Source organism: Phoenix dactylifera, chromosome 5 (assembly GCF_009389715.1).
Source record: "Phoenix dactylifera cultivar Barhee BC4 chromosome 5, palm_55x_up_171113_PBpolish2nd_filt_p, whole genome shotgun sequence".
Classification (NCBI taxonomy): domain Eukaryota; kingdom Viridiplantae; phylum Streptophyta; class Magnoliopsida; order Arecales; family Arecaceae; genus Phoenix; species Phoenix dactylifera.
This window is the reverse complement of record NC_052396.1, coordinates 870,110-896,543: the sequence shown is the minus strand read 5'-3', so window position 1 is coordinate 896,543 and position 26,434 is coordinate 870,110. Positions and strand designations below refer to the sequence as shown.

Genomic DNA, 26,434 nt, shown 5'->3' with positions numbered 1-26,434 from the left:
TCTTGTGAGTCGACTTGAATTTATGATGGTGCCCCTTTATGTATACGATGTATTAATTTTTTTCGGAAATTGGGGACGCGGTCACGGGTGGGACTCGGGTTGCAACTTCCGCGCGAAAGAACGATTCATCTTCCTTCGCACGAATCTAGATTTGAGATACGTGCAGGAGAATGAATGAGAGCTTTCCGATTGCTTTGAGATCTGTCCACTGCGAATCCTTCTTTCGCGCGAGTGTGGAGTAAACGACATCGGTGGAAAGGTCTAGCGGTTTTTTAACGATTTGGAATGATTCGTTACTTGGATTCTAGCTGGAATCGCCGCCATGATGGTGCCTCAATAAGTAGATGTTTGGTATTGGAAAAGATATTTTATGTGCATTGTGAATAGAGAAATCAGCAATGTTATGGTAACTAAGAAAAATCACATATAAAAAGCCACTCAATTACTAGGCCTTTATATTACTTTATTATGTGGTACAGTTCTGCTAAGTGATTTTTGGAGTTACTTAAGCACTTCTGCTTTGAATTGGACAAGTTTTTAAGCAACCAATTTAATTGTGCTCCGCCTCCCAAAAAAAAACTAATACAGATACTTTTGACTTGTATACTTAGTTATATTTATAAGGTGGAGTAAGTATCTTGCCGTCACTTGCCTTTATATCTGTAATTATGGTTAGAATCTTGCTAAATAATCGCCCGGCGGTCGTTTTCTTGGGAGAAAGTTGCGATGGGGTCCAAGTTCGGGGTCGGAATTTTGAAGGGGAGGGGATCTTCGAGATACCTGATCCCGAAGCGGAATCTTCACGCCAGCCACCATCATCGCCAAACAGAGGAGAGAGAAGAAATCCTTTTTAGAGGTCTACTACGACTGCATTAATTCAAAACTGCTTCACACCTTCCCATTTCCCAACTTCGTCGTCTCATTCATTCATTTATTCATAGAAAACGGCCTATGCGGCGTACTATGTGCCACATTTCCACCGCACGGATAGAGTTTGGCTCGTGACAGGGCGGTGGAATATGGTATTGGTATGTGAGGTAAAAAATCTTCCTACTATATGTAAAAAGCTCACCTGATGCCAGCCAAATGGTAAGCTGGAACTTTTGAGCTATTGGTGTCAATTGCATGCTTGGTAGACGCTGGAGATGATTCAAGAGGTAGATTTTTTTTATGAATGGCAATGATTTCGTCAATTAACATAATGCCTAGGATCTAATATTTCAATATCAAAAGTGTCTTTAGTTATTTGATCTAATATTTCTCCCTTTATTAAGATTGAGAGTGGTTGGCTGTCTGTTGATAAAGAGAAGTGGTAGAGGCTTCATCATTGGTCCATATCTTGCTGTCTTGGTCTTTCATGAAGAGTGTATTGACACTATTAACATTCTAGAAAGTCTTGGCAAAGCCCAAAATTTCTACTAGTTCGAAAATTTCTTTGACATAAATCTTGGTTGCTTGGAAAACTGATAAATTCTGCGCGCTCTCACAATCAAATGACAGCTAGATGAGAATGGTGTAATGGTCAGTCAGCCGACAATTAGGTAGTTGTAATGTGTTCGAATGTGTAGTTGTTTTTATATCATTTATTCTTTTCTTAATAAATAGGGCATTATTTTTGGTCAAAATGATCTGCTAAGTGCTCATACATCTCTGCTTGCAATTTAATGCATTAGATTTGAATCTGGAGAGACATATCTTTAAAGAATTGATTCAAGTAATTCGTATGCAGATGAGATTTCTTCACGGGCAAAAAAACCTGGATTATGTGCAAAATATAATTGGGGCACTCCCTCAATGAAAATTCCTCTTGATTTCAAAAAAGAAATAAGAAAAAACAGCTAAAAGAACTCTTAAAAAATCTCAGTATAGGCGCATATGGTCATAGGCTGTATCAAGGGCATGAAGGCAATCCTCCTAGGACCTATTTTATATGTGCTTGGAGCCTAAAAAACTGGCCAATGGCTGTAATGGCCTTTGTACGTTTCGTTAGTTGAATTCATGGCCGGAATCCCACATATCGTTAGAGATCAACTTGCAACGATTGAAAAATAGTGCACATGCGTGCCGGCTCACAGAGGCTGGTTAGCTCCGGAATCCAAGTCTGTTGACTAATTTTTTCAATCCCCACCTCTTCACCCATGTGTCATCTTATTTTTCTTAATTTTGCTGGTAGTGCTCATGCTAGATTGACATAAGCTACCGTTGTACCAAAAAAACATTAAAAATAAAAGCCAAACTGCCCTAATGTTCGGTGCCCATAATTTGGACAGAGCCCCATCATGTTGTCCGGAGATCTCAGAAATTAAAGTTAAAGGCTAACCAAAAAATGAAAATCATATTTTTTTTAGATTTTTTAATTTTATATAAACATCTAAAAATCTATCCAAAAAAAATTTAATAGGACTGAATATGCATCTACACTTTCTCAATCCTCACATACTTCCGCTATTTAAATTTTGACGTCCTCGTCATGTCAAGAGCCTAAATCCATTCCAATATAATCACAAGCACCATGATTGGTTCACGGTTAGGCTCAATAAACCTATATTGTAATGTCTTCTAGTGGACATAGGCTGTAGATCTGGTCCGATTTGATATTATTTATTTCAACTTAAGATCTCATCCAAAAAACTATTCGAAAGATATTTTTTTGGTTCTTTGTTTATCCAAATTTTTTTTAGATAATAAATTATATACGGCAAAATTTATGCTCATACGAATTCTCGATCCATCAATCCATCGGATATCTTGGTAGAAGTAAATATTATTATTATTTTAAAGTATTGATACGGACAAGATATTTTACTAAATTTTGCCTTTGCATTGTTTTTATTTTATTTTAGACAAGACGGAAGAAGTAAGATACTTCCCCCATTATTTATAAATGTCTCCAACGCGAGTAGTCGTGGGTTTCCAAAGAAGCATCCATAGGTTCTGGGTCGACTTCCAGGTCAATCGAACTATAAGAGGCGTAAATACTGTGATGCCGGAGTGGTCTTTGGCCTCATCAATCCGCGGGACCATGCATGGTCCCGTCCCATCAAAGGATTTCCGTAGAACTCCAAAGTATCTAGAAGCTCGATGGGTACGCCTTCCCGCTAACGCTCTGCAGGAAGAATGAAGGAAAATAATAGGATCAATAATATATATATATATATATATATATATATATATATATATATATATATATATATATATATATATATATTTGGCTTAAATTTTTTAAAAAAATCCAATGAAATTAAAATTTTTATATTTTATCAAAAAAAATTATATTGGATATAAAAACTCCAATTTCTGCCTGTCAAAAACTAGAATAATTTTTTTATAAAATATTTTTAAGTTCTTAGATAGAATCAGATAAAATATTTTTGTTTATTAAGGGCACAATAAATATTTAACACAACTTTTTCATGAAAGTAGATACTTAACTAAATATAAGTAACTTTAAAATATACTACTTTTTCATTATCAATCATATATGCAAAAACTATTTTTTCAGATAATATATTCAACTATTAGCTTTTTAGAAAAAATATTTTTTTATAAGAATTTTTTTTTTCTGAAAATCAAATGAGTCCTCAACGAAATAAATTATAGAAGCTCCTTGTTCCTCCAAATATAAGCATTTCTTGTGGCAAAAGGCCCAATGGCAGATCTTCCACTAGCAGTGTGGGTGTGCTAAAGTAAGACCCCTATGATATCCGGATAATATTTTCAAAGAAAAAGATCAAAGTAGATATATTTTTCTAATGCACAATGTCTGGAAGCCTTGGTATAAAGTTTTGCTGCATAATGATACACAATTCATTGCAGTCTTCTGTCTTGCTGAGCACATCGAATTAAAAGAAATTCCTCTTCGTCTCTTAGGGCTCGTTTGGTTCGCGGGAAGCATTTTCCTTCCTAGGAATATGATTCCTGGGAAACAAATTCCTAGGAAGAGGATGCCTAGGAAAGTAATTTTGGCATGTTTGGTTGACCATGGGAAAGTGACAAATTTCCAAGGTACTTATGTTTGGTTGGCCATCCACTTTCCTAGGAAAGTTATATATAATTCCTATTATGCCCTTAATAAAAATTAGGTTTTTAATGCCTCTTTAATGCTTCTTTAATGCTGAAAGGACTTTTTGGGAAAAAGTAAAAATGGAGTGATTCCCACCTCATGGGAAAGTAACTTTCCCATGTTTCTCATGGGAAAGACTTTCCCATGAAATGTGGGAATCATATTCCCATGGGAATATAACTTTCCCTTCTCTCTCCTTTGAAAACTCCAACCAAACAAGAGGCATCTCATTACTTTCCCGTTGACCACACTTTCCCCCCTTCTTTTCCCGCGAACCAAACGAGCCCTTAATGCTGATAGCTTTTACTTGTAGTCTGTGATGAGCTAGGACCGACTAGGCACGAGCAAGTACATAATGATATCACAAACATAGTATCTTAGCATTCATTTGAAGCAACAGAGTATTTCCACTCTTCTTGTAGGCACAAAGATTCTAGTCTCCAAGCAATTGGATGTCATATTAATTGTCAATGGACTATTGGCGGTCTCCATGAATCTGAAGCAACATTTAATGACAAGGTGAGTGGTAGAAGTTACTTGCATGATTATATTATCTACATTTCTAGCATACTCTCCATCCCATTTAACTAAGATTTATATGAAAAGAGTTATTATTATTGTTTCGATTACTCCACATGTCACCACATCTTTTTTTTGTTGGAAAATGGTAATTCATTTCTAACATGGGACATGTCTAGCTATTTTTTGCCATCAAAATCTGGTTTGATAATCGGGAGACAAGAAGGGTGCTAATCGATTTGGCTATAATGGAAGGTGAAGCGCCGGTCTGCATACAAAAAGAAGAATAAAAAAGGTTGCCAAGTTCATCCGGCCGGAGGACCTCCGATGATGAAGTCAGATAGGGCTCTGAAGAATATGATATATAAAAGGATAAAGGAGAAGAAGCAGAGGGCTAGTAGCTTTGTGGTCATGCCTGGGCTTGAGTTCTTTTTATAAATGAAGAGTTTGTATTCCATAAAATTTAGAATTTAGGAGCTAATTTATGCTTTTCCTTTTATAGATTGATCCAAAAATATAAATCCAACTGAAACTTATCCTCTGCTGTGCCATGTGGCCGTCTGTAATTGAATTGTCGGATTTTGAGCACATCGCCATCCAACGTTAAAATAGGCACAACCAATAGATTGGCTAGCTGGAAATATAAACACAGTGGGCTTCAAATCATTGCAATAACACCATTTGAACTCGAGAGATCGAGTATTCTTGCCGTGTTGATTGGAACACTCGCCATCACTTCTTACACATACTTGTAGCTCCACTAAGTCTTGAAGTTGAAACCATGGTATGTGATAGCACTTGCTAGAATATTATGGCAGTTATTGTGATGGTACAGGATTTTTTTGGCCATTATCTTCTTATAATAGCCGATTTTTATCAAATTTCACTATTCAACTAATTAAAGTAAGTTTATAATTCATTTCATAAAAAATAATTTTAAACAATAAGAATTGAATAATATCATTATTTTAATGTTTTTAGCTATTTCTCGATTGTTTTCTGCAACTTTAAATTTCCTTCTAAAATCATCTGACCTCTGTTTAGAGGAATAAATTAAAAACTTGATGTGCTAAATAATAGTCATTAAATTATTGGTGTTCTTACATTAGACGGCAAAGAGAATGATTTTTTTATCATGATTTACTATAATTTTCATTGTCATCAACCACAAATATTAGCATGAAAAGTCTAAATCTGTAGTCTTCTTGATAGCGATGTAGTTGACTATGCTCATGGGAGTTCCTTCTTTTTCAAGAGCTTTATCATTCAAAGATGGCTAAAACCTGAGGAATCCAAATGTATAAGATTAAAGGCACACAAGAAGATTGGCTGTGGTGTTCTTTCTTCTTTTTTTATGGATCTTATTCGATAATATCAATGATATTATCTTTGTAACCAAAAATGATATTTATCTTCCTCACCGTTCTAGATCTTGTTTTGCAACACGAGCAAGTCTTTGGACCTTTAAAACTTGACTATGGATTGTAAGGGAAGGGCAGCGAAATTGTCTGCGAATTTATTAGGTTTTATAAGTAGTAATATTAGTCCTCGAAAATACATTTAAAGCAATCTTATTTCAGGGTTTCAAAGATTTTATTAGAAATACAATAATACAGTGTTATAACTGCATTGTTTGACGAATATCTCTCATGCAGAAATAATTTTATTCTTGAATCATAACCTCGATCATGATTGAGCCATGCATGTTCCCTCATTTAAAAGAAAAGGATTGATCCATACATAGTCTACTTGGACCAATTCCTTGATGTAAACTGAAATTGACCGTATACATCAAGTCTAGCTTATGGCATACGTAAAAATTTAATTATATCCAGAAACACCAACAATAGATCATTATTCAACTATCTAATTATCTTAAAAGCAGCCCAAAGCAATGAAGAAGGCTAGTTAGCCACTCGAATTGAAGAATGGCTGGGTCAGGTACATCCATGTGGCCCATTTCCATGGCCATGTCCGTACGTACACTCCCGTAATATGGTATTTCAAAATACTGGCCCTCCCTATCTCCGTGACTCCGTGGATAAAAACCCAGTTATTGTTTATTTATGTGATAACTTGTTTCAAGCAATAGTTTCTTTCAAGAAACGGAGACATAGAGGAATGGATGTAAGGGATCTCTGAGCCGCTACTTCTTCTTTTTTTCTTTGTTTAGGTGGCACGAGTAGATGCCCTAGAGTTAGAAGTGCAAATGGGTCGGTCTACCTGACCCGATTTCTTGTTAGGTCTTAATTTTAGATCCAGACCCAACTCAATTGAAGATCGGATCGGGTTGGTAGCTATCTGGAGAGAGGAGAGCGAAGAAGGGGAAGAAAAAGAGGGGGGCAAGAGAGAATCGGGACTCGACCTCATGGGAGAATAGAGCGCCACTTGTTCCTCAGCCTTAGCCCTCTGGGGAGAATCAAGACTCGAGAGATCAAGATTCGAAAGAGAGAGCGAATGGGCGTATGGCTCTGGGTGAGCCTTGGTTGGAGGCTTAATAAAGCAGTGGATGGGCTTCGGTACTCGTCAGTGGGCCTGCATGCCTAAATGGGTAATCCGATTTCAGGTTAGGTTGGATCGGGTCGTTGGATAAACGATCCAAAAAAACGGATCGGGTTCAGGTCAGATCGATATTCAGTAAACCTAGATCTGGCCCAAAAAATAGAACATGTTCAATTTTAGAACCCGACCCGCCCCACGGGTCCTCTAAAATGGGTCGGGTCGGATCTAACCGAATCGGGTCAGGTCAGGTCATGGGTCAACCCAACCCATTTGTAGCCTTATTTGAAGTAGATACAACATATGACATCAGTATGAAAAACATCTCGTAACTGGGATAAGTGCTGTTAACCTAAATTCTACGGCTTTAGAGTAGATACAGCATATGTAACATTAGTACGAAGAACATCTAGTAATGGGGGTGACCCTCAAAACATCCAAGGGGACCCTCATGATGGCATCCAATGTGAGATGAGAGAAAATTAGGTCGAACGGCGCTCTAGTAAGCCAACAGATGACAGTCCTTGAGTCTTCCCCTAGGATAATACTAGGAGTTCTCAAATAGTGTAATGGCATAATCAAACCCCCTTCTCCGAGCACCTCTCACACCTCAATCAGCGGAACAGTAGTACCATTGAACCACTTTGAATCTAGAATCCTGAAAAACATAAACCATCTATAAAATGGTGGTTTACCCTATTCCTGGAAGGTAAATACGGTGAGCTTCAAATCATTGCAATAACAGCTTTAGTTTCTTCTTTTCTTTTGAGAAATATCTGTGTTTCCAGTCTAAAATATAAACCTCCAAAATGCTGCTTTATTAGAATAGAATTGGAACCACCAATGCTTGATGAAGGAATGAAAACTAAAATAGAATGAAATTGGAATATGAACTAACAAACACCAAAACAAAAGACGGTCAAAATGGTGTCAGGGAAAGACAACCAAAACAACAAGTCCAAGATATCAGTCTTCTTCTTCCTCCGGGAAGCGCATGTGCTTCCCTCAGGTGCAGGAAGCCCCCTCAGTACCAAAACATTCGGCGAAACAGCCTTCTCCTGCGCCGACTTCCGCTTCTTGACCTTCGATCTCGTCGTCGCTGTTGTAGATGAACCGTGTGTGCTTGCCAGTGAACTCAGGCAATCTCACCACCTCCTGCACCGACATCTTGCTCAGACCTTCACACAAATTGTTGAAAACCTCACCGTCTTCTTCATCAACAACATCTTCTTCGGCTTCCTCGTCGTAGGTTTCCTCTTCGTCTTCCACGATATCTTCGCCGTCGTCCTCTTCAATACTTGCACCGACCTGAAGGGACCGGATAGAAGAGATGTCATCATCCTCGGGTGATTTCTCTGGGTTACTGCTGCTTTCACTCCCTCGGCAAGTTAGAGACGACGACATCGTCGAAGCATCGGATATTTCTGACTTCCCAGGGGAGTCATCAAATAGCAATGCTCGGCTAATCAGACACTCTTGCAAATCGAGAGATTCCTCCTGTTTCAGATAAACAGATGAAACAGTACGTACTTAAGTAATTTGATGAAGGAATTTTAAATCCTACGTAAAAATTTGATCAAGATGAAATGATAGACATAATAAGTGAAATTAGTTTTAGAGATGCACCTTACCGAGTAATTAAGAAATAGATAAAAAAATTAACTAACATGAGTGTTAGAATTTATTGATTGATTGAGTGTGCCAAACTTAGTCAGCCTTATCAAACTTCGTCAACCTTCTAATATTACATTGTAATTGACAGACAGAAATACAATTCTCTTTTCTTATTCTTCTTTTTTTCAACAATTGTAATAACCTTCTACTTTCAGCAGCCCACCATCTAGGCATTAGGAAAAACAACTGAAGGAAAGCTCGAATATTTCCAGCACCAAGTTATATAATAATTCAAAAAACAAAAAAACAAACAAACATGGAACAAAGCAATGAAATGTTACTTAGAACCGTAATTTCCAAACTAACAAATAAGAAAAGAGGGAAGAAAATATAAAAGAACAAGTAATTCAGACCTGCTGAGGAATTGTGGCATCTCTAATAGCATAAGGCATCTTGGCATCATCCGGAACACCATCTTCCTTCAACAAGCCTGGAGTAGGGGCACGAAAGCTGCTGCGCCGATGAATCCACAAGGCCCGACAGAGCCCCGAACGATGCTGTTGGATGCCCCGAAGGATGGTTATTGACAAGCTCAGTTTCTTCCTCTACCTTCTGCAGAAGTGCCTTCACCTGGCCCCGGAGCAACGCCTCGCCCGACCCAGGAGTCCGTTTGGCTCCAACCCTGCTCTTCACCGCCCAAGACGAAGGAGTCTTCTCGATCAGGCTCCCCGTCGCAAGGCCTACGATGGGAGAATCGTTCGTGATGTCGAGCAGTGCCGCACTCTCACCGTTTCTTGAGCTTGCAAAGGCATCATCTTTCTTGTTCTTCTCTGCTTTTTTGAAAAAGAGGGAAGCAGCAAGAAGAATTACCCACAAAGTCGTATAACAAAAAGAAGAGAGAGCAAGACCAGTCTTTCCCATAAAAAGAGGGAGGTTTTTGCTTACGAGAGGCAGCGGAGGCCTGAGACCATGTGACCCTTCTCATGGATGATGGGGTTTCCATTGCCGGAGGAAAAGGTCACCTAGAAAACAAAACCATTGCACGCAGAAAAATAAAGAATCATCACCAGCAAAAGAGAAGCTTTTTTTTTTTCGGAGAGAAAGGAGAAGACTGAAAACGAAAGAGCTAAACAGGCGAGGGATCTAACGGGTTCTCATCCTCACCTGAATAGGTGGGAAATATGCCTGTTAAAAGAAGGAAGCGGGGAAGGGAAGAAAAAGGTGCTGAGGTTTTTAAAAGATTTGAATTGGGGTGTGCAACGGTAATATAACCGTTGGAGGCCGAGAGGTGCATGGCTGGAAATCACACCTTTCCTGTATTGGAATAGGGGAAGGATTTCTTTCTAAAAACTAGCCGTTGAGGGGGGGATGTACGCAGAACTTTCCTTCCAAAGTTGCTTGATAGGTTTGAGCTTTGGTTGAAGTGACCCGTCGGCTATGGATGGCGGGGACAGAAGGGGCGCGGGCTTTGTCATCAAGGACTCGCATACGAGAATGATGGCTGCTGATGGATATCAGCTCTATTACACCACTGTTTTCGGAGCCGAGTTGCGGGCGACTTAGGCGGGCATTCGCTAACGCTCATCGCGTTTTGCGGGCTGACTCTATCATTGTGGAGGATGATTCGGCCACAGTGATAGGATGGATTCAGGGGGTCCGTGTGGTCTGAACGGGGACCACCCATTGCTTCGGAATATTTAGTTGATGGCTGGGACGGAGTGGCGTTCCAAGCAAAGCACGTTCTTAGGAATGCCAATGGCTCGGCGGACTGGGTAGCCGCTTATGTGGCTAATCATTCTGGTAACACATTGTGGATCTCGGATGATGAGTTGCCCAGGGCATTCTGGGATGTGTTGTTTTTGATTTTGTTGGATGTGTCTGTACTCGCATAGTCTGACCTGCCCACCTTAGCAAAAGCAAAAAAAAAAAAAAAAAAAAGAAGCCCCGAACATGACTAGGGGCTGCACTGGCATGTGATTTTAAGCCCATTGGGCATGATGTAAACCAAAGTTTAGCATTATTCTTGCATTTTTGTGTTTTTTTTTTAGGTACAACAGCTTCTCACACTCGATGGGTGTGAATGCGGCCAAGAAAGTCAGAAAATAGAAGGCTGCAAAGAGGCTCCGGCGCAGACACGTGGTCCGTCTAAATAAAACCTTTCAAGTGATGAGCAGCAAAGGAGACAATCCATTCAACAGCACAGTTTGCCTCTCGATAAATATGTGCGGTCAGGTAGGAACTGCACTCCCATAGTAGTCGACGAATATCGTGAAGCAACGACTGCTTTTCAGTCGCGCACCCCCGACCCCAGACCCACTTGATGCATTTTTGTGTTTTAGATCTCCACCATTATATGCTTAGTATTTCTTTTAAGCATATAGGGCTAAGGCCTTCTTACAGTTGCTTCTGAGATTGAAAAAGATATTGTTATGGGGGAATTGAGCCGCCATGCCCCACGTGATCGGCACGCGTATCCAGGAAAGCTACAGCTGCCCTATGATCCAGCATTCCGACCCCGAGTCGGACCTCCTCGGCTCCGCAGCCCGACCCCGGGTCGGCTGCCCTATGATCCAGCACTCCGACCCCGAGTCGGACCTCCTCGGCTCCGCAGCCCGACCCCGGGTCGGCTGCCCTATGATCCAGCACTCCGACCCCGAGTCGGACCTCCTCGGCTCCGCAGCCCGACCCCGGGTCGGCTGCCCTATGATCCAGCACTCCGACCCCGAGTCGGACCTCCTCGGCTCCGCAGCCCGACCCCGGGTCGGCTGCCCTATGATCCAGCATTCCGACCCCGAATCGGAGATCTTTTGATAACGACAGGCTATTCTCCAGAGGCACGCCGCGGCCTCCTGCTCCACTACTCCCTGCAACGGCTGTACCCGATGCTGCCCACGATCTCCTGTATCGACCGTACAAAGCGGAGCTCCACTACGCCCTGCCATGACCGTACCCGGCGCTGCTCCACGACGCCCCGTAACGGCCATGTCAGTGGCCATTCTATCGTGCCCCACGACGACAAACCCCCCTGAGAGACCTCCCAGCCAGGCATATATGCGGCTGGGGGGAGAAGGGGGGGTAAGCAATACCTCCCAGAGCACTCTCTCCCACTTGGGATTATCATCTCTCCTCCTCCAATCTCCTCTGACTTGACCGTCGGAGGGCCATCACCACCCTGGTGGTGGTGCAAGGCTTGTTTGCAGGTTCCTTGGCGGAAGGTGGAGCGCAACCAGCACCAACCAAGACAACTCAGGCGGAACCCCGTTCACACCGTCGTGTCAATCGTTCTCGGTTTGGACCACCAGCAACAGTTGGCGCTAGAAGGAGGGCACCGAATCTCAGAACGGTCGTAATGGCACGGCGAGGTGGTCGCGGAGCTTCCAATGCTTCCGGTCGCGGAGCCTCTCGCGCCTCTGGCCGGGAGGCTGCTGCGTCCCCAACACACTCTCAGCAGCATTCCACCGCTTCTCCTCCCATTCAGACGGTCGAACCTGCTCAGTTCGACCAGCTAGCCCAGCAGGTTCGCACCCTCGCGGAGGCAGTGCAGAATCTGCAGGGTGTGATCTCTCGGGTGCCGCAGCGGGCTCAGGAGCCGCTGCTCCCCGAGCACTCGCCTCTTCCTCACAACCCGCGCTCCTTCCTCTCCCATGGAGAGGAGCGCCGGCGCGGGGAGGATTCTCGAGTGCGGTCCATTCTGCCAGGACCTTCTCATCGGAGCTGCGCGGGGTACGAGAGGCGGACCCGGGCGCGTTCTCAGACACCCCAGTCCTCGAGGGGCCCGCACTCCAGTCGGTCCCCCTCGCGCCGCTCCTTGTCTCCCACCCACCGGTCGCGCTCCCTGGACCGGCGGGTGGACGATCTCCACAGACAGCTCCAGGTCCTGAAGGGCCACTCCAAAGATCCCTTCGCCGACTTGGAAATCTCCTCCCAGCCGGCGCTTGCCTCAAGGATCCTGCGAACCCTAAACCCGCCGGGGTTCAAAATGCCGGCGATCGAACCCTACGACGGGGCGGCGGACCCACGGGACCACGTGGAGAGTTTCAGGACTCTTATGCTCCTCCATGGAGCATCGGATCCTCTCCTCTGCAAGGCCTTCCCGGCGACCCTCCGCGGCCCGGCAAGGGCGTGGTTCGCCGGCCTGGAGGCTAATTCCATCCAGTCCTTCCACCAGTTCACCCGTCTCTTCATCAGCCATTTCGCCGTCAGTAGCCGGCGAAGACTGGTCTCCGACTCCCTCTTCGATGTCCGGCAGAACGAGGGAGAGAGCCTGCGGGATTATCTCACCCGCTTCAACAAGGCAACACTGGAGGTCCGGAATTTGAGCCAGGAGGTGGCTCTCTCAGCCCTGAAGCGAGGCTTCCGGAAGGGCAGACTCACCTTCTCCCTGGACAAACGTCTGCCGCGGAGCTTCCCGGAGCTGTTGTCTCGGGCAAACCAGTATGCAGACGCCGAGGAGGCAGCCTCCCACCGGAACAAGGAGGCCGCCGAAGCCCCTCTAAAGCCCGGGAAGAAAAGGCGAAAAGAGGCACCCCAGAGGAGGAGCCCGACGCCTCAACGCCGGCGCAGAAGCCCGTCACCAGCAAGGAACCACGGCGCCACACGCCCTCGTTCTCCGCACCGACGCTTCAACCGGTACACCCCACTCCTGGCCCCCCGGGCCCAGATCCTCATGGAGGTCAAGGGGCGGGAGGACCTCCCGGTTCCGAGGCAGATGAAGAAGATCCCTGGGAGGAAGCCTTCTCGGGCGTACTGTGAGTACCACCGAGACCACGGCCACGATACCGAAGACTGCTTCCAGCTTCGGGACGAGATCGAGGCTCTCATTCGCCGAGGACGTCTCGGTCGATATGTAAACGACCGACGTCCCCCCGCAGACCCGCGTCCAGCCGACCCGGCCCCTCAGGAGCCTCGGGAGCAGAATCGACCCGTTGCGGGAGTGATCCACACCATCACTGGGGGCTGCTCTCGGCCCGTGAGGAACGCAGGGGGCTCGGCGGAAGTATCAGGAGTGGCCGTCGCGAAGAGGCAGCGGGTCGGAAATGTAATCACTTTTTGTGATGAAGATGTAAAGGGGGTTCAGACTCCCCACGATGACGCCATGGTGATCTCTCTCACTATGGCGGACTATGATGTAAGGCGTGTTCTTGTGGATAGTGGAAGCTCAGCTGATATTTTGTATTACGAGGCCTTCCAAAAGATGGGCTTTCCCCGACAATTGTTGCACAAAACATCCACCCCCCTCATAGGATTCACTGGAGACGCTATCTCGGCCGAAGGTGTCATCGAGCTGCCTGTGACTGCGGGCATTGCACCCGCAGAAGCCACGGTGCGGCTCGGGTTCTTGGTCGTCCGTGTCCCCTCGGCCTACAACGCTATCCTCGGACGACCCGGACTGAACGCCCTTCGCGCGGTGGTTTCTACCTACCATTTGCTCATGCGGTTCCCCACAGCGGCCGGGATTGGAGAGGTCCGAGGTGACCAGCCGACCGCACGGCAGTGTTTCCTAGCAACTCTCAAAGGGAAGAAGCCCATGGAGGCCCTAAGCGTCGAGTCACTTTACGCCAGAGACGAAGTGGCCTTGCGGCACGGGGAGCCGGCCGAGGGCGTAATCGAAGTTCCCCTCGAAGAAGGCCGCCCGGACCGCACGGTCCGGGTCGGTGCCAACCTCGACTTGGAAGCTCGGCTCCGGTTAGTGGAATTCCTCCGAGCCAATGCAGATGTGTTTGCCTGGTCGGCGGCCGATGTACCTGGGATCGACCCGGAGGTCATTTCTCACGCCCTCAACGTCGACCCGACCCACCGACCGGTAAAGCAAAAGAAGAGACACTGTGCCCCGGATCGGATCAGGGTGGTCGACCAGGAGGTAGACAAACTCTTGGAGGCAGGTTTCATAAGAGAGGTGAGCTACCCCGAGTGGCTGGCAAACGTCGTACTTGTCCGGAAGGCGAGCGGGAAGTGGAGGATGTGCGTCGACTACACCGACCTGAACAAGGCGTGCCCCAAGGATAGCTTTCCGCTTCCACGGATAGACCAACTGGTCGACGCGACTTCCGGATATCAGCTACTGTCTTTTATGGACGCCTTCTCCGGCTACAACCAAATAATGATGGCTCCACAGGACGAGGAGAAAACTGCCTTCATAACAGACCGGGGGCTGTACTGTTACAAGGTAATGCCCTTCGGTCTGAAGAACGCTGGCGCCACTTACCAGCGCCTCGTCAATAAAATCTTCAAGGAGCAGATCGGCCGGAATATGGAGGTGTACGTGGACGATATGCTGGTAAAAAGCCGCCATGCAGACCAGCACATTGCAGATCTGGAGGAGACTTTCACCACCTTGCGAAAGTTTCGCATGAAGCTAAACCCAGCGAAGTGCGCTTTTGGTGCTTCGGCCGGGAGGTTCCTCGGTTTCATTGTCAACCAGCGCGGGATCGAGGCCAACCCGGACAAGATCAAAGCCATCCAAGATATGTCCCCTCCGACCAAAGTGAAGGAGGTTCAGGAGTTCGCTGGAAGGGTCGCCGCGCTCGGACGATTTGTGGCAAAGTCGGCCGAACGCTGCCAACCATTCTTCAAGGTGTTGAAGCGCCCAAAAGACTTCCTCTGGACGGCCGAATGCCATGCGGCGTTCGACCAGCTCAAGGAGTACATGGCGTCTCCTCCCCTGCTGTCCAAGCCGCAAGAAGGGGAGATGCTCTACCTTTACCTGGCGGTCTCCCCAACCGCAGTCAGCGCAGTACTGGTTCGGGAAGAGGCAAGACTTCAGAAGCCTGTATACTACATCAGCCGAGTCCTCCGGGATGCCGAGACGCGGTACACGAAGGCTGAGAAGATCGCCTTCGCGCTGCTGACTGCGACCAGGAGGCTTCGCCCCTATTTCCAGGCTCATTCTGTCACTCTTTTGACCGATCAACCACTGCGGCGGATTCTCAGCAATCCAGAGAATGCGGGACGGCTGGTGAAGTGGGCAGTAGAACTTGGTGAGTTCGACATCCGCTACCAGCCCCGACCAGCCATCAAGGCCCAGGTACTCGCGGACTTTCTCGCTGAGTGCACTGTGCAGGAGGCGGAACCTAAGCCGCCGGAGACACCCAGCCTCGATCTCCCGATCTGGACGCTCCACATTGACGGATCGTCGAACCCTGAAGGTGGAGGGGCTGGGCTGGTCCTCACCAATCCCGATGGAGTGATAGCCGAGTATGCCTTGAGGTTCGGATTTCCAGTGACTAACAATGAGGCGGAGTACGAGGCCCTAGTCGCGGGACTCAAACTCGCCAAGGAGCTCGGCATCCGGCGTCTGAAAGTCTTCACCGACTCCCAGCTGGTGGTCGGGCAGGTTCGAGGGGAGTTCGAGGCGCGGAGCCCGACCATGCAGAGCTACGTCCGGAAGGTGCAAACACTCATTCCCGACCTCGGCAGTGTTGACATTCAGCAGGTCCCGAGGAGCGAAAATGCCAGGGCCGACAGGTTGTCCCGCCTAGTGGACGCAGACGCGCACAACTTGTCGAGGGCAATCTACCTGGAGACCCTGGATGCCCCGAGCATTGACGGGGCTGGAGCGGTGATGGCAATTGATCCGGAGCCGTCTTGGATGAACCCGCTCGTCGCCTACCTCGCCGAAGGAATCCTCCCTGAAGACGAAGATCAGGCCCGGCGGCTTGTAAAGAAGTCCGCCCACTACGTACTTTATGAAGGGAGGCTGTATCGGACCTCGTTTACCGCCCCCCTCTTAAGGTGCCTCCGCCCCGCGGAAGCGGCCTACGCCCTCGGCGAAGTCCACGAAGGCATCTGCGGATCGCACTTGGGGGCTAGGTCCTTGGCGCATAAGATCATGAGGCAAGGCTACTATTGGCCGACCTTGATGGAGGACTCGAAGGACCACGTGCGGAAATGCGACGCCTGCCAGCGCCACGCCAACGTCCAGAGAGTCCCCTCTGTCCCCTTGGCGCCAATCACCGCGCCCTGGCCCTTCGCACAATGGGGAATGGATATCCTCGGACCATTCCCCGTCGCTTCGGCCCAGCGGAAATTTTTGATTGTCGCCATCGACTACTTCACCAAGTGGGTGGAGGCAGAGCCACTGGCCACCATCACGGAGGCACAAGTCCGGAAGTTCGTGAAGAAGAACATCATTGTCCGATTTGGAGTACCTCGGGTCCTCATCTCGGATAACGGTCGACAGTTTGATAACAAGCACTTCCGGGACTTCTGCGAGGAATTCGGGATCGAGCATCGGTTCACATCCGTGTCGCATCCCCAAACCAACGGCGAGGCCGAGGTCACAAATCGGACAATCCTCCAAGGTATCAAAGCGCGGATCGGCCGGACGGGGCAAGCTTGGGTCGAGGAACTCGAGAATGTCCTTTGGGCGTATCGGACCACACAACGGACTCCTACTGGAGAGACGCCTTTCAGCCTAACCTATGGCACGGAAGCCGTTGCCCCCGTGGAGCTCGGACTCCCCTCGCCTCGGGTGGCCGCGCACCGACCCGAGGCCAATTCAGAGCAACTCCGAGGGAACTTGGATCTCTTGGAAGAGGCAAGGGAAATGGCTCAGGTACGGATGGCAATGTATCAGCAGAGGGTGGCCCGGTATTACAACTCCAAAGTCCGACCGAAGCTTTTCAGAATTGGAGATCTGGTGCTGAGGCGAGCTAAGGCATCTCAACCTACGGAAGGTGGGAAGCTAGCGCCAAATTGGGAAGGCCCGTATAAAGTTCGTTGGGTAAACCGACCTGGCTCCTACCAGTTGGAAGCCCTAGATGGCCGAGAAATTCCAAGGGGCTGGAATTCCGCTAACCTGCGGATGTATTACCAGTAGAACAACAAGGCCAGAAAGACAATTTAAAAAGGTGCAATACTTTTCATTTCAATAATTTCTGGTTACAGTGGCGTGCTCGTGTGATTACAAGGAATTCCCAGAGGGGAATTAGGGAGTAAAGAAAGTAAAGAAGAGGTGGGGACCCAAACCCTCAACCCAGGGCGGCTGCAGTCCCACCAGAAGTGGGTGCTTCTAACCGGAGGCGCCATCCAGCACCTCACCAAAAAGAGGAGGAGCCGCCGCAGAAGAAGCTCCCGCTGCCCCCAGGGGAACGCCGCCTCCAAAGGATATTCCCATCTTCCCCAGTGGTAGGAAAGAGAAGGGATTCGAGGGGGAAGAGTATATGGAGGCGCGGTCCCGGATTGAGCGTCCGGCGCAGAGCTCAACCGGGAGGCTGAACTTCAAGGAGGGGAGATGTGATCCCGGATGAAACGCCTAGAGCGGAGTTCCGCCGGGGAGACCCTCCTTGTTGATCCCAGATGAAACGGCTAGTTGGCTGAAGTTGTAAGGGGAGCGCCTCCCCTTTCCTTCGACAGGAGTCTCTCAGTCATATGCCAAGGAGGAGGTCCGCGATCCATGGCAACCTGCAGCTCCGGCTTAGCAAATTCCATCGTACCTGCACCTGTATTTATAGCCAAGCTGCGGCCCCCTGGTAGTTCCGATACGGGTGGCTCCAATAAATGCAGGCGCACTGAATCCGGAGCCGTTCCGGCTCCCGAGGCGTATCTCCCCGCGATTTCCTAAGCGTCATTCTCCTTAAATCGCATTCTTTGTGCAGGACGATCCGGGTGACGTATACCCCTAGGTCCACGTGTCTCCGCTCGCGCCCAGGCCGCATCCTCCTCGAAGAACCCGCGTATCGCGGCCGCTCAACTAACACTCCTCACCAGCAGCAACTGGCGATCCGATTTCCCAGGTAACGCATTAATTAGCGTTTAATACCCTTCTCGTGTTCCCCCCAGGCAACGCTTGGAGGAGAGGAGAAACACGGTCGCGGCTGGGCACAGAGAAACCCCGATGGGCGGCGAGCGACAAGTGGCCGACCAACGAGTGGAATGTCCCGAGGCTCGGCCCTCGGATGCCTGGCTAACCCGATGATCATCCCGGGAGCAGACTAGCCGGAAGCCCCGACCGGTCGCCTCGGCTTGCGCCAGCCTAGGCCGACCAACGAGTGGAATCTCCCGAGGCTCGGCCCTCGGATGCCTGGCTAACCCGATGATCATCCCGGGAGCAGACTAGCCGGAAGCCCCGACCGGTCGCCTCGGCTTGCGCCAGCCTAGGCCGACCAACGAGTGGAATCTCCCGAGGCTCGGCCCTCGGATGCCTGGCTAACCCGATGATCATCCCGGGAGCAGACTAGCCGGAAGCCCCGACCGGTCGCCTCGGCTTGCGCCAGCCTAGGCCGACCAACGAGTGGAATCTCCCGAGGCTCGGCCCTCGGATGCCTGGCTAACCCGATGATCATCCCGGGAGCAGACTAGCCGGAAGCCCCGACCGGTCGCCTCGGCTTGCGCCAGCCTAGGCCGACCAACGAGTGGAATTTCCCTGAGGCTTGATAACCCTCAGATGCCTGGCTAACCCGATGATCATCCCGGGAGCAGACTAGCCGGAAGCCCCGACCGGTCGCCTCGGCTTGCGCCAGCCTAGGCCGACCAACGAGTGGAATTTCCCTGAGGCTTGACAACCCTCAGATGCCTGGCTAACCCGATGATCATCCCGGGAGCAGACTAGCCGGAAGCCCCGACCGGTCGCCTCGGCTTGCGCCAGCCTAGGCCGACCAACGAGTGGAATCTCCCGAGGCTCGGCCCTCGGATGCCTGGCTAACCCGATGATCATCCCGGGAGCAGACTAGCCGGAAGCCCCGACCGGTCGCCTCGGCTTGCGCCAGCCTAGGCCGACCAACGAGTGGAATCTTCCGAGGCTCGGCCCCTCGATGCCTGGCTAACCCGATGATCATCCCGGGAGCAGACTAGCCGGAAGCCCCGACCGGTCGCCTCGGCTTGCGCCAGCCTAGGCCGACCAACGAGTGGAATCTCCCGAGGCTCGGCCCTCGGATGCCTGGCTAACCCGATGATCATCCCGGGAGCAGACTAGCCGGAAGCCCCGACCGGTCGCCTCGGCTTGCGCCAGCCTAGGCCGACCAACGAGTGGAATCTCCCGAGGCTCGGCCCTCGGATGCCTGGCTAACCCGATGATCATCCCGGGAGCAGACTAGCCGGAAGCCCCGACCGGTCGCCTCGGCTTGCGCCAGCCTAGGCCGACCAACGAGTGGAATTTCCCTGAGGCTTGATAACCCTCAGATGCCTGGCTAACCCGATGATCATCCCGGGAGCAGACTAGCCGGAAGCCCCGACCGGTCGCCTCGGCTTGCGCCAGCCTTGGCCGACCAACGAGCGGAATTTTCCTGAGGCTTGACAACCCTCAGATGCCTGGCTAACCCGATGATCATCCCGGGAGCAGACTAGCCGGAAGCCCCGACCGGTCGCCTCGGCTTGCGCCAGCCTTGGCCGACCAACGAGTGGAATCTCCCGAGGCTCGGGCCTCGGATGCCTGGCTAACCCGATGATCATCCCGGGAGCAGACTAGCCGGAAGCCCCGACCGGTCGCTTCGGCTTGCGCCAGCCTTGGTCGACCAGCGAGCGGAAGAATTTCCTGAGGCCTAACCCTCGGATGTCTGGCTTAGCGCCGGAAGAATTCCCTGAGGACTAACCCTCGGATGCCTGGCCTAGCGCCGGAAGAATTCCCTGAGGACTAACCCTCGGTTGCCTGGCCTAGCGCCGGAAGAGTTGCCTGAGGCCTAACCCTCGGATGCCTGGCTCAGCGCCGGAAGAGTTTCCTGAGGCCTAACCCTCGGATGCCTGGCTTAGCGCCGGAAGAATTTCCTGAGGCCTAACCCTCGGATGCCTGGCTTAGCGCCGGAAGAGTTTCCTGAGGCCTAACCCTCGGATGCCTGGCCCTACGCGCCCGGAAGAGTTTCCTGAGGCCTAACCCTCGGATGCCTGGCTTAGCGCCGGAAGAGTTTCCTGAGGCCTAACCCTCGGATGCCTGGCTAGCGCCGGAAGAATTTCCTGAGGCCTAACCCTCGGATGCCTGGCTCAGCGCCGGAAGAGTTTCCTGAGGCCTAACCCTCGGATGCCTGGCTTAGCGCCGGAAGAATTTCCTGAGGCCTAACCCTCGGATGCCTGGCTTAGCGCCGGAAGAATTTCCTGAGGCCTAACCCTCGGATGCCTGGCTTAGCGCCGGAAGAATTTCCTGAGGCCTAACCCTCGGATGCCTGGCTTAGCGCCGGAAGAGTTTCCTGAGGTTTAACCCTCGGATGCCTGGCCTAGCGCCGGAAGAACTTCGGGAATCAAAAGTCAGCAAGAAGCAACCAAGAGCTAAAAAAAAAAAAAAAAAGAGGACAAGGGCGAGATGAAGAAATATTCAACGTGCATTAATTTTCAGGGCCGAGGCCCATACAATTGGGCAAAACGCCGACATACAAAAATAAAAAAGACAATGGAAGGTACAAGAGGTCAGCTTGGAGGAACTCCCGAGTCGGGAACGCCGGGCTCGTCAGCGGGAGGTAGGGAAGCAGCAGGAGAACCAGCAGGCGATGGCGCCGGAGAGGAGTCCAGGAGGGAGATCTCGCTCAGGTCAACTTCGGGATACTTAGCCGACACCCTTGCCAGGCCCTCCTCGAAGCCCAAGGTGAAGGCTTCGGCCCCCGCGTCCGACGCGTCATGGACAAACTCGTCAGACTGGCGATAGGTCCACACTGCCTCCGACATATCATGGGCGAACTCGGCGGACTGGCGATAAGCCTCTACCGCCTGACGCCCGATTTCCGCCCTCTTCTCGGCCAGCTCCGCCTCAGCTCGCTCCATAATCTGAGCCTTGGCCTCCAAGACCTTCGCCACAATCCGGCCTTCGGCCTCAGAGGAGACCCTCAGCAGATCAGCCTGAGCCTCTTTATGCTTCGCCTCGGTAGCAACCCGAGCGGCCTCGGCTTCCTTCAGGCGCGAACGGAGCTCTTGGACGTCCGTGCATGGCTTCTCCAGGGCCGACTCCAGTTCGCCTAGTTTGGCTTCAAAAGAGCGGATTCGGTCGCAGGCGTTGTCGGCAGACCGCTGGGCCTTCTCCCACCGCTCTCGATAGTCCGCGATCTTCCGGGACTGCTTTTCAGCCCGTTCCTCCGCCTTCTTGACCCTGCTTTCGAGGCCCGAGGCGCTTTGAGTTGCTCCCGAGCCTCTGACAGTTGCTCCTCCAGGGCGGCGAAGCCGAGTGCCCGCTCTTCGGCCTCCCGGAGCCTCGCCTCGAGGTCCCCGGTCGTCCTGCCTGCCGCAGCCCGGCCTCCCTCTTCCATTGCTTTCAGCCGGTCCTCGGCCTTCGCCAAAAGCCCCGCCTGTTCCTTGTAGCACTCCTCCAGACGGATCATGTACTGGGCGAGCTAAGAAATAGGAAAGATAAGGGAGTCAGGCGGAGAACAACAGAGCCAATAAATGGTGAAAGACGGCCAGAAGAACACTCACCGACATGAGACAGACGCAGCTGGCGGCCCCAACGTCAGAGACATCCAACTCCCGGACCCGCCGACGGTCCTTCTCCAGCAACACTGTTTCGATGAGATTTCGGGCGCCATCGGTAGTGAAGGCAGACCCCGATTTCTCCCCGGAGCCGGATGGTGGTTCTGCAGCCTTACCCTTATCCATCGCCTGGGGAAGAGTCCGACTGATCGCGCTCGGGGCGGGGGTCGCCCCAGGAATTGATAGGGTCCCGCTCGGCCGGGGCCTCGGCGCGTCCCTCCTCGAGTCATCAGGAGCCGACCGAGTCGAAGGCCGGGTCGGGGACCGATCACGTCCGACCCGTCCGTCTTGAGCAGGCTCAGGTGGCACCTCCGGAGTAGCGGCAACCTTACCACCGGAGGGCTGGTACAGCGTCAGCTGCCGGTCGGTGCCCACGACATCTCCCTGACCGGTGGGCCCGGACTCGTCGGTCGGGCATCGGAGGTATCTCCTTACGGGACTTCTTCGCCGGTGGGGCCCCGCTCGGAAGAGCTCGTTTCCTCCTCCGGACTGCTTCCAGCAGGGACGCCCTACCAACAGCCTTCGACTTCACCGACCGCATGACGTCGTCGACCTCTGCAAGAAGGACGGGATGGTCAGGGACTGAGAAACCGAAAGGAAAAGGAACGAAAGAGAAGAAAAGAGCTAAAGAAACGATGGCGGACTCACGGTCGGTGGGGACCGAGCTCAAACCGACGTTCACCAAGGTATCCTCAGAAATAAGGCGGCCCACCGGGGGAAGCTGGCCCTCGGCGACCAACCCCTTCAAGGCGGCGACGCCCTCGGATTCCTCCCTCGACAACTTCGACAGGCCAATTGGGGACTTCACCGGCGTCCCCCAGATTGCCCTGATTTCCCAGGAGGGGTCTGCATCAACGAAAAAGAAGCGCTCCTTCCAGTGGTGAATGGAGGTAGGACCCTCCTTGACAAGGCCGCACCCTCGCCGCGCTGCGAAGCACCACCACCCTTTGTCCTGGGGGTGGCCGCTCAGGCCGTAGAGCTCCCAGAAAACGTTCAAGGTGGCGGGAATCGCATGCAAGCGACAGAGAACCTGGAAGACCGTCAGAGCACGCCACGAGTTCGGCACCAGTTGCGTCGGTGCCATTCCTAAACCCCGGAGCACCTGTAAGACTAGGTCTGAAGGGGGAAAGCGGAACCCGGCTTGGAGGATGCCCTCATTGATGGCGATCTTCCCTCGGGGAGGATGAGACATCCTCTCCTCAGGCCCTGGGAGCGTGACATTGCAGGCCTCGGGAAGGTGGTACCGAGCCACAAATCCGTCTAAGTCCTCGGCGACCAGTTTTGATTTGATGCTATCTGCTCCCACTTCGCCCATCCCTAATGGCCAATCTACGGTCAGGACGGGGTCAAGAAGGAGGGAAAGGCCGGAACGACTGGGGTGCACTAGTACAAAAAGAAAAAGTATGAAGAGCTCAAAGTAGAAGAGTGGGAAACTCACTTGAAGAGGAGGAAGAACGGCTCCGAGAGCGTCAAAGGAAAAGCAAGCGAACGTTTCGGCGGCAACAACGGTAGCGCAAAGGAGAAACTCGAAAATGTCCGTAAAGAAGAAGACGGACGGGGGAGGGCCCCCGATTAAATAGGCGAAAGGGCAAGTGACACCTCGATGACGCCAGAAGACGCCTGGCCGCCGAAGGGTCGCTCGCACCCCAAAGGCGAATCGACACCATTAAGGAAGGATGTCCGCCGAAATCCTCAGGTTGCCAGGTCAGCAGCAACCGCCATACGCCATAAAGAAGGCGGGAAGCTTGAAGCGCGCGCGCCTCTCCGAAGGATGGCGGCAATCTCGAAACATCACTCCCTTCACCTGTTCCCCTTCTGGTTCCAGGCTCGGAAGTGGGGGGCTACTGTTATGGGGGAATTGAGCCGCCATGCCCCACGTGATCGGCACGCGTATCCAGGAAAGCTACAGCTGCCCTATGATCCAGCATTCCGACCCCGAGTCGGACCTCCTCGGCTCCGCAGCCCGACCCCGGGTCGGCTGCCCTATGATCCAGCACTCCGACCCCGAGTCGGACCTCCTCGGCTCCGCAGCCCGACCCCGGGTCGGCTGCCCTATGATCCAGCACTCCGACCCCGAGTCGGACCTCCTCGGCTCCGCAGCCCGACCTCGGGTCGGCTGCCCTATGATCCAGCATTCCGACCCCGAATCGGAGATCTTTTGATAACGACAGGCTATTCTCCAGAGGCACGCCGCGGCCTCCTGCTCCACTACTCCCTGCAACGGCTGTACCCGATGCTGCCCACGATCTCCTTTATCGACCGTATAAAGCGGAGCTCCACTACGCCCTGCCATGACCGTACCCGGCGCTGCTCCACGACGCCCCGTAACGGCCATGTCAGTGGCCATTCTATCGTGCCCCACGACGACAAACCTCCCTGAGAGACCTCCCAGCCAGGCATATATGCGGCTGGGGGGAGAAGGGGGGGGTAAGCAATACCTCCCAGAGCACTCTCTCCCACTTGGGATTATCATCTCTCCTCCTCCAATCTCCTCTGACTTGACCGTCGGAGGGCCATCACCACCCTGGTGGTGGTGCAAGGCTTGTTTGCAGGTTCCTTGGCGGAAGGTGGAGCGCAACCAGCACCAACCAAGACAACTCAGGCGGAACCCCGTTCACACCGTCGTGTCAATCGTTCTCGGTTTGGACCACCAGCAACAGATATATATTGATGCATTTTGCTTGCATGTATTTTATATGCACTGAAAAAAAAATCCTAATAGTTTGTTTCATAATGTTACGATTAATATTTTTGGAGAAGAAGCACACTCTTCTAACATATTATATGTTTTGATAATTTCAGGATTTAAAACTCATAAATATGAATTTAGCCTAAAAAGTATTACTCTGTTTCAAATTTTTTTCCATGATGAATTGGATAAATTAATTGTGATTTAGGCCCTTCGAGAAGGGCTTCAATCTCTGCCACAGAATGATAAAGTAGCAGGCTGAAGAAGTTTTTGTAGGAAAGAGGAAACTGGTCGCAAAGAAATAGCCTTGAAAATTTTATGTAATTTGCTTCTTGTAATTTAAATGAATCATGTGGAACCTCATTCTTTCTTTTCTCAAAAAGAAAAATATTTGTTGATATAAAATCAGGGCACCACTTGAACGGCATCATAGAAGTTGCTTATGCGACTAGATGTGAGATAATTGCTGTTCTTGCCCTTGACTACAGGACTCTTATCCTCACATAATTTTTTTTTAAAAAAATTGAGAATAAAAGAGAGAGCCCGCTGTATGCTTCACATAAAAGAAGGATAAACTATACGTACACCTGTCGATCGTCTGGCGGATGAATGGTAGTATGAGGACTCTTGCGGATGTATATTTAGTCCTACATCAGTTATTCACCGAAAAGATTTGAATATTTATACATGACTAAAAAACTCAAAAAATATTTTTTGGCTAGTTTTTTTGGGCAAAGTTTTGGATTGTGATAAATAGTATAAAAATGAACTCGGTCCATAGCCTATGAACTATTTTTAGTCTATCAATGAATAGTAAAGATGAAGTGCCATCAAATAATGCAGTATTTGTGGCGTCCACTCACACTTGAGGAATCGTGCTAAAAGTGGCATGACCTATTGGACCTTGTGGTCTTTTTCAAACGGCGCGGTGAGAAGGACGTTTACAAGGGTAGAGCCAAAAGTGCCGGTCACACGCTACCAAGCAATGGGCACCGCTAGGAGCCCCTTTGGACAGCCACCCTTATATCTCGTCTTTTTTTTCAACATGACGACTATAATTACGCAAACCATGAATTCCCCCACTTCCGTTTGTTGCAAGACTTGTTCCAGGAGGGTCACTGAAGTTTAGTGATATTCTAAACAAGCTTAAAATACTCAAGGTTCTTCCCCAAAGTGTTAATGTAAACCATGATTTCAATTTGTATTAGTACTAAGCATTCACCAAACATAATATATATGCATAAAATCTGGGCTCTTATCATCTCGGCCAATATAAAGTGATGCTTTTCGAGATATCTAACTTAAGAACTTATTTGATGTAACAACTCAGGACCTCATCCAAAATAGCTAGCCGAAAAATATTATTAGGATTTCTTGATCCTGTATAAATACTCAAGATCGATCCAGCGAATAATCGATGTGGAATTAAGCACATGCTCGCACATATCCTCACATACTCCTCCTTCAAGCTCTGACGTTCTCATTAGGTTAAGAGTTCAAATCCATTCAAATCTAGTCACAAATATCGGGATCGGCCCGTGGTCACTCTAATGGATCTGTGCTGCAGTATTTTCGAGTCTACCTAGGTTATGGGTCAGGTCCGCTCTAATACCATTTGTAACAACTCATGACCTCATCTAAAATGGTTAGCCAAAATGTATTATTTG

The 26,434-nt window shown here is 50.1% G+C and overlaps 1 protein-coding gene across 4 annotated transcripts; it reads right to left on the bottom strand.

Moving 5' to 3' along the window:
• Positions 1-7,871: 7,871 nt before the first annotated feature.
• Positions 7,872-9,903, bottom strand: LOC103717103. 4 transcript variants are annotated; one of them, XM_017845194.3, is made up of 4 exons: positions 9,860-9,903; positions 9,641-9,717; positions 9,109-9,528; positions 7,872-8,578 (listed from the first exon to the last, which is right to left on the bottom strand). In XM_017845194.3, the coding sequence occupies exons 3-4, from the start codon at positions 9,145-9,147 to the stop codon at positions 8,087-8,089; spliced, it is 531 nt and encodes a 176-aa protein (XP_017700683.2). In that variant the 5' UTR covers positions 9,148-9,528; positions 9,641-9,717; positions 9,860-9,903; the 3' UTR covers positions 7,872-8,086. The 4 variants fall into 4 exon arrangements, with proteins under 4 accessions (XP_017700683.2, XP_008803588.2, XP_038982316.1 ...); XM_008805366.4 differs by having other exon boundaries at positions 9,109-9,525; XM_039126388.1 differs by lacking the exon at positions 9,860-9,903 and having other exon boundaries at positions 9,641-9,853.
• Between the last annotated feature and the right edge of the window lie 16,531 nt (positions 9,904-26,434).

What these genes read in the sequence shown, in the direction of transcription:
- LOC103717103 (XM_017845194.3), bottom strand. Translation starts at nt 9,147, where the DNA reads ATGCCTTATGCTATTAGAGATGCCACAATTCCTCAGCAG. An exon ending in ATGCCACAATTCCTCAGCAG is followed by an intron (nt 8,579 to 9,108) that starts GTCTGAATTACT and finishes TATCTGAAACAG; the next exon opens with GAGGAATCTCTCGATTTGCA.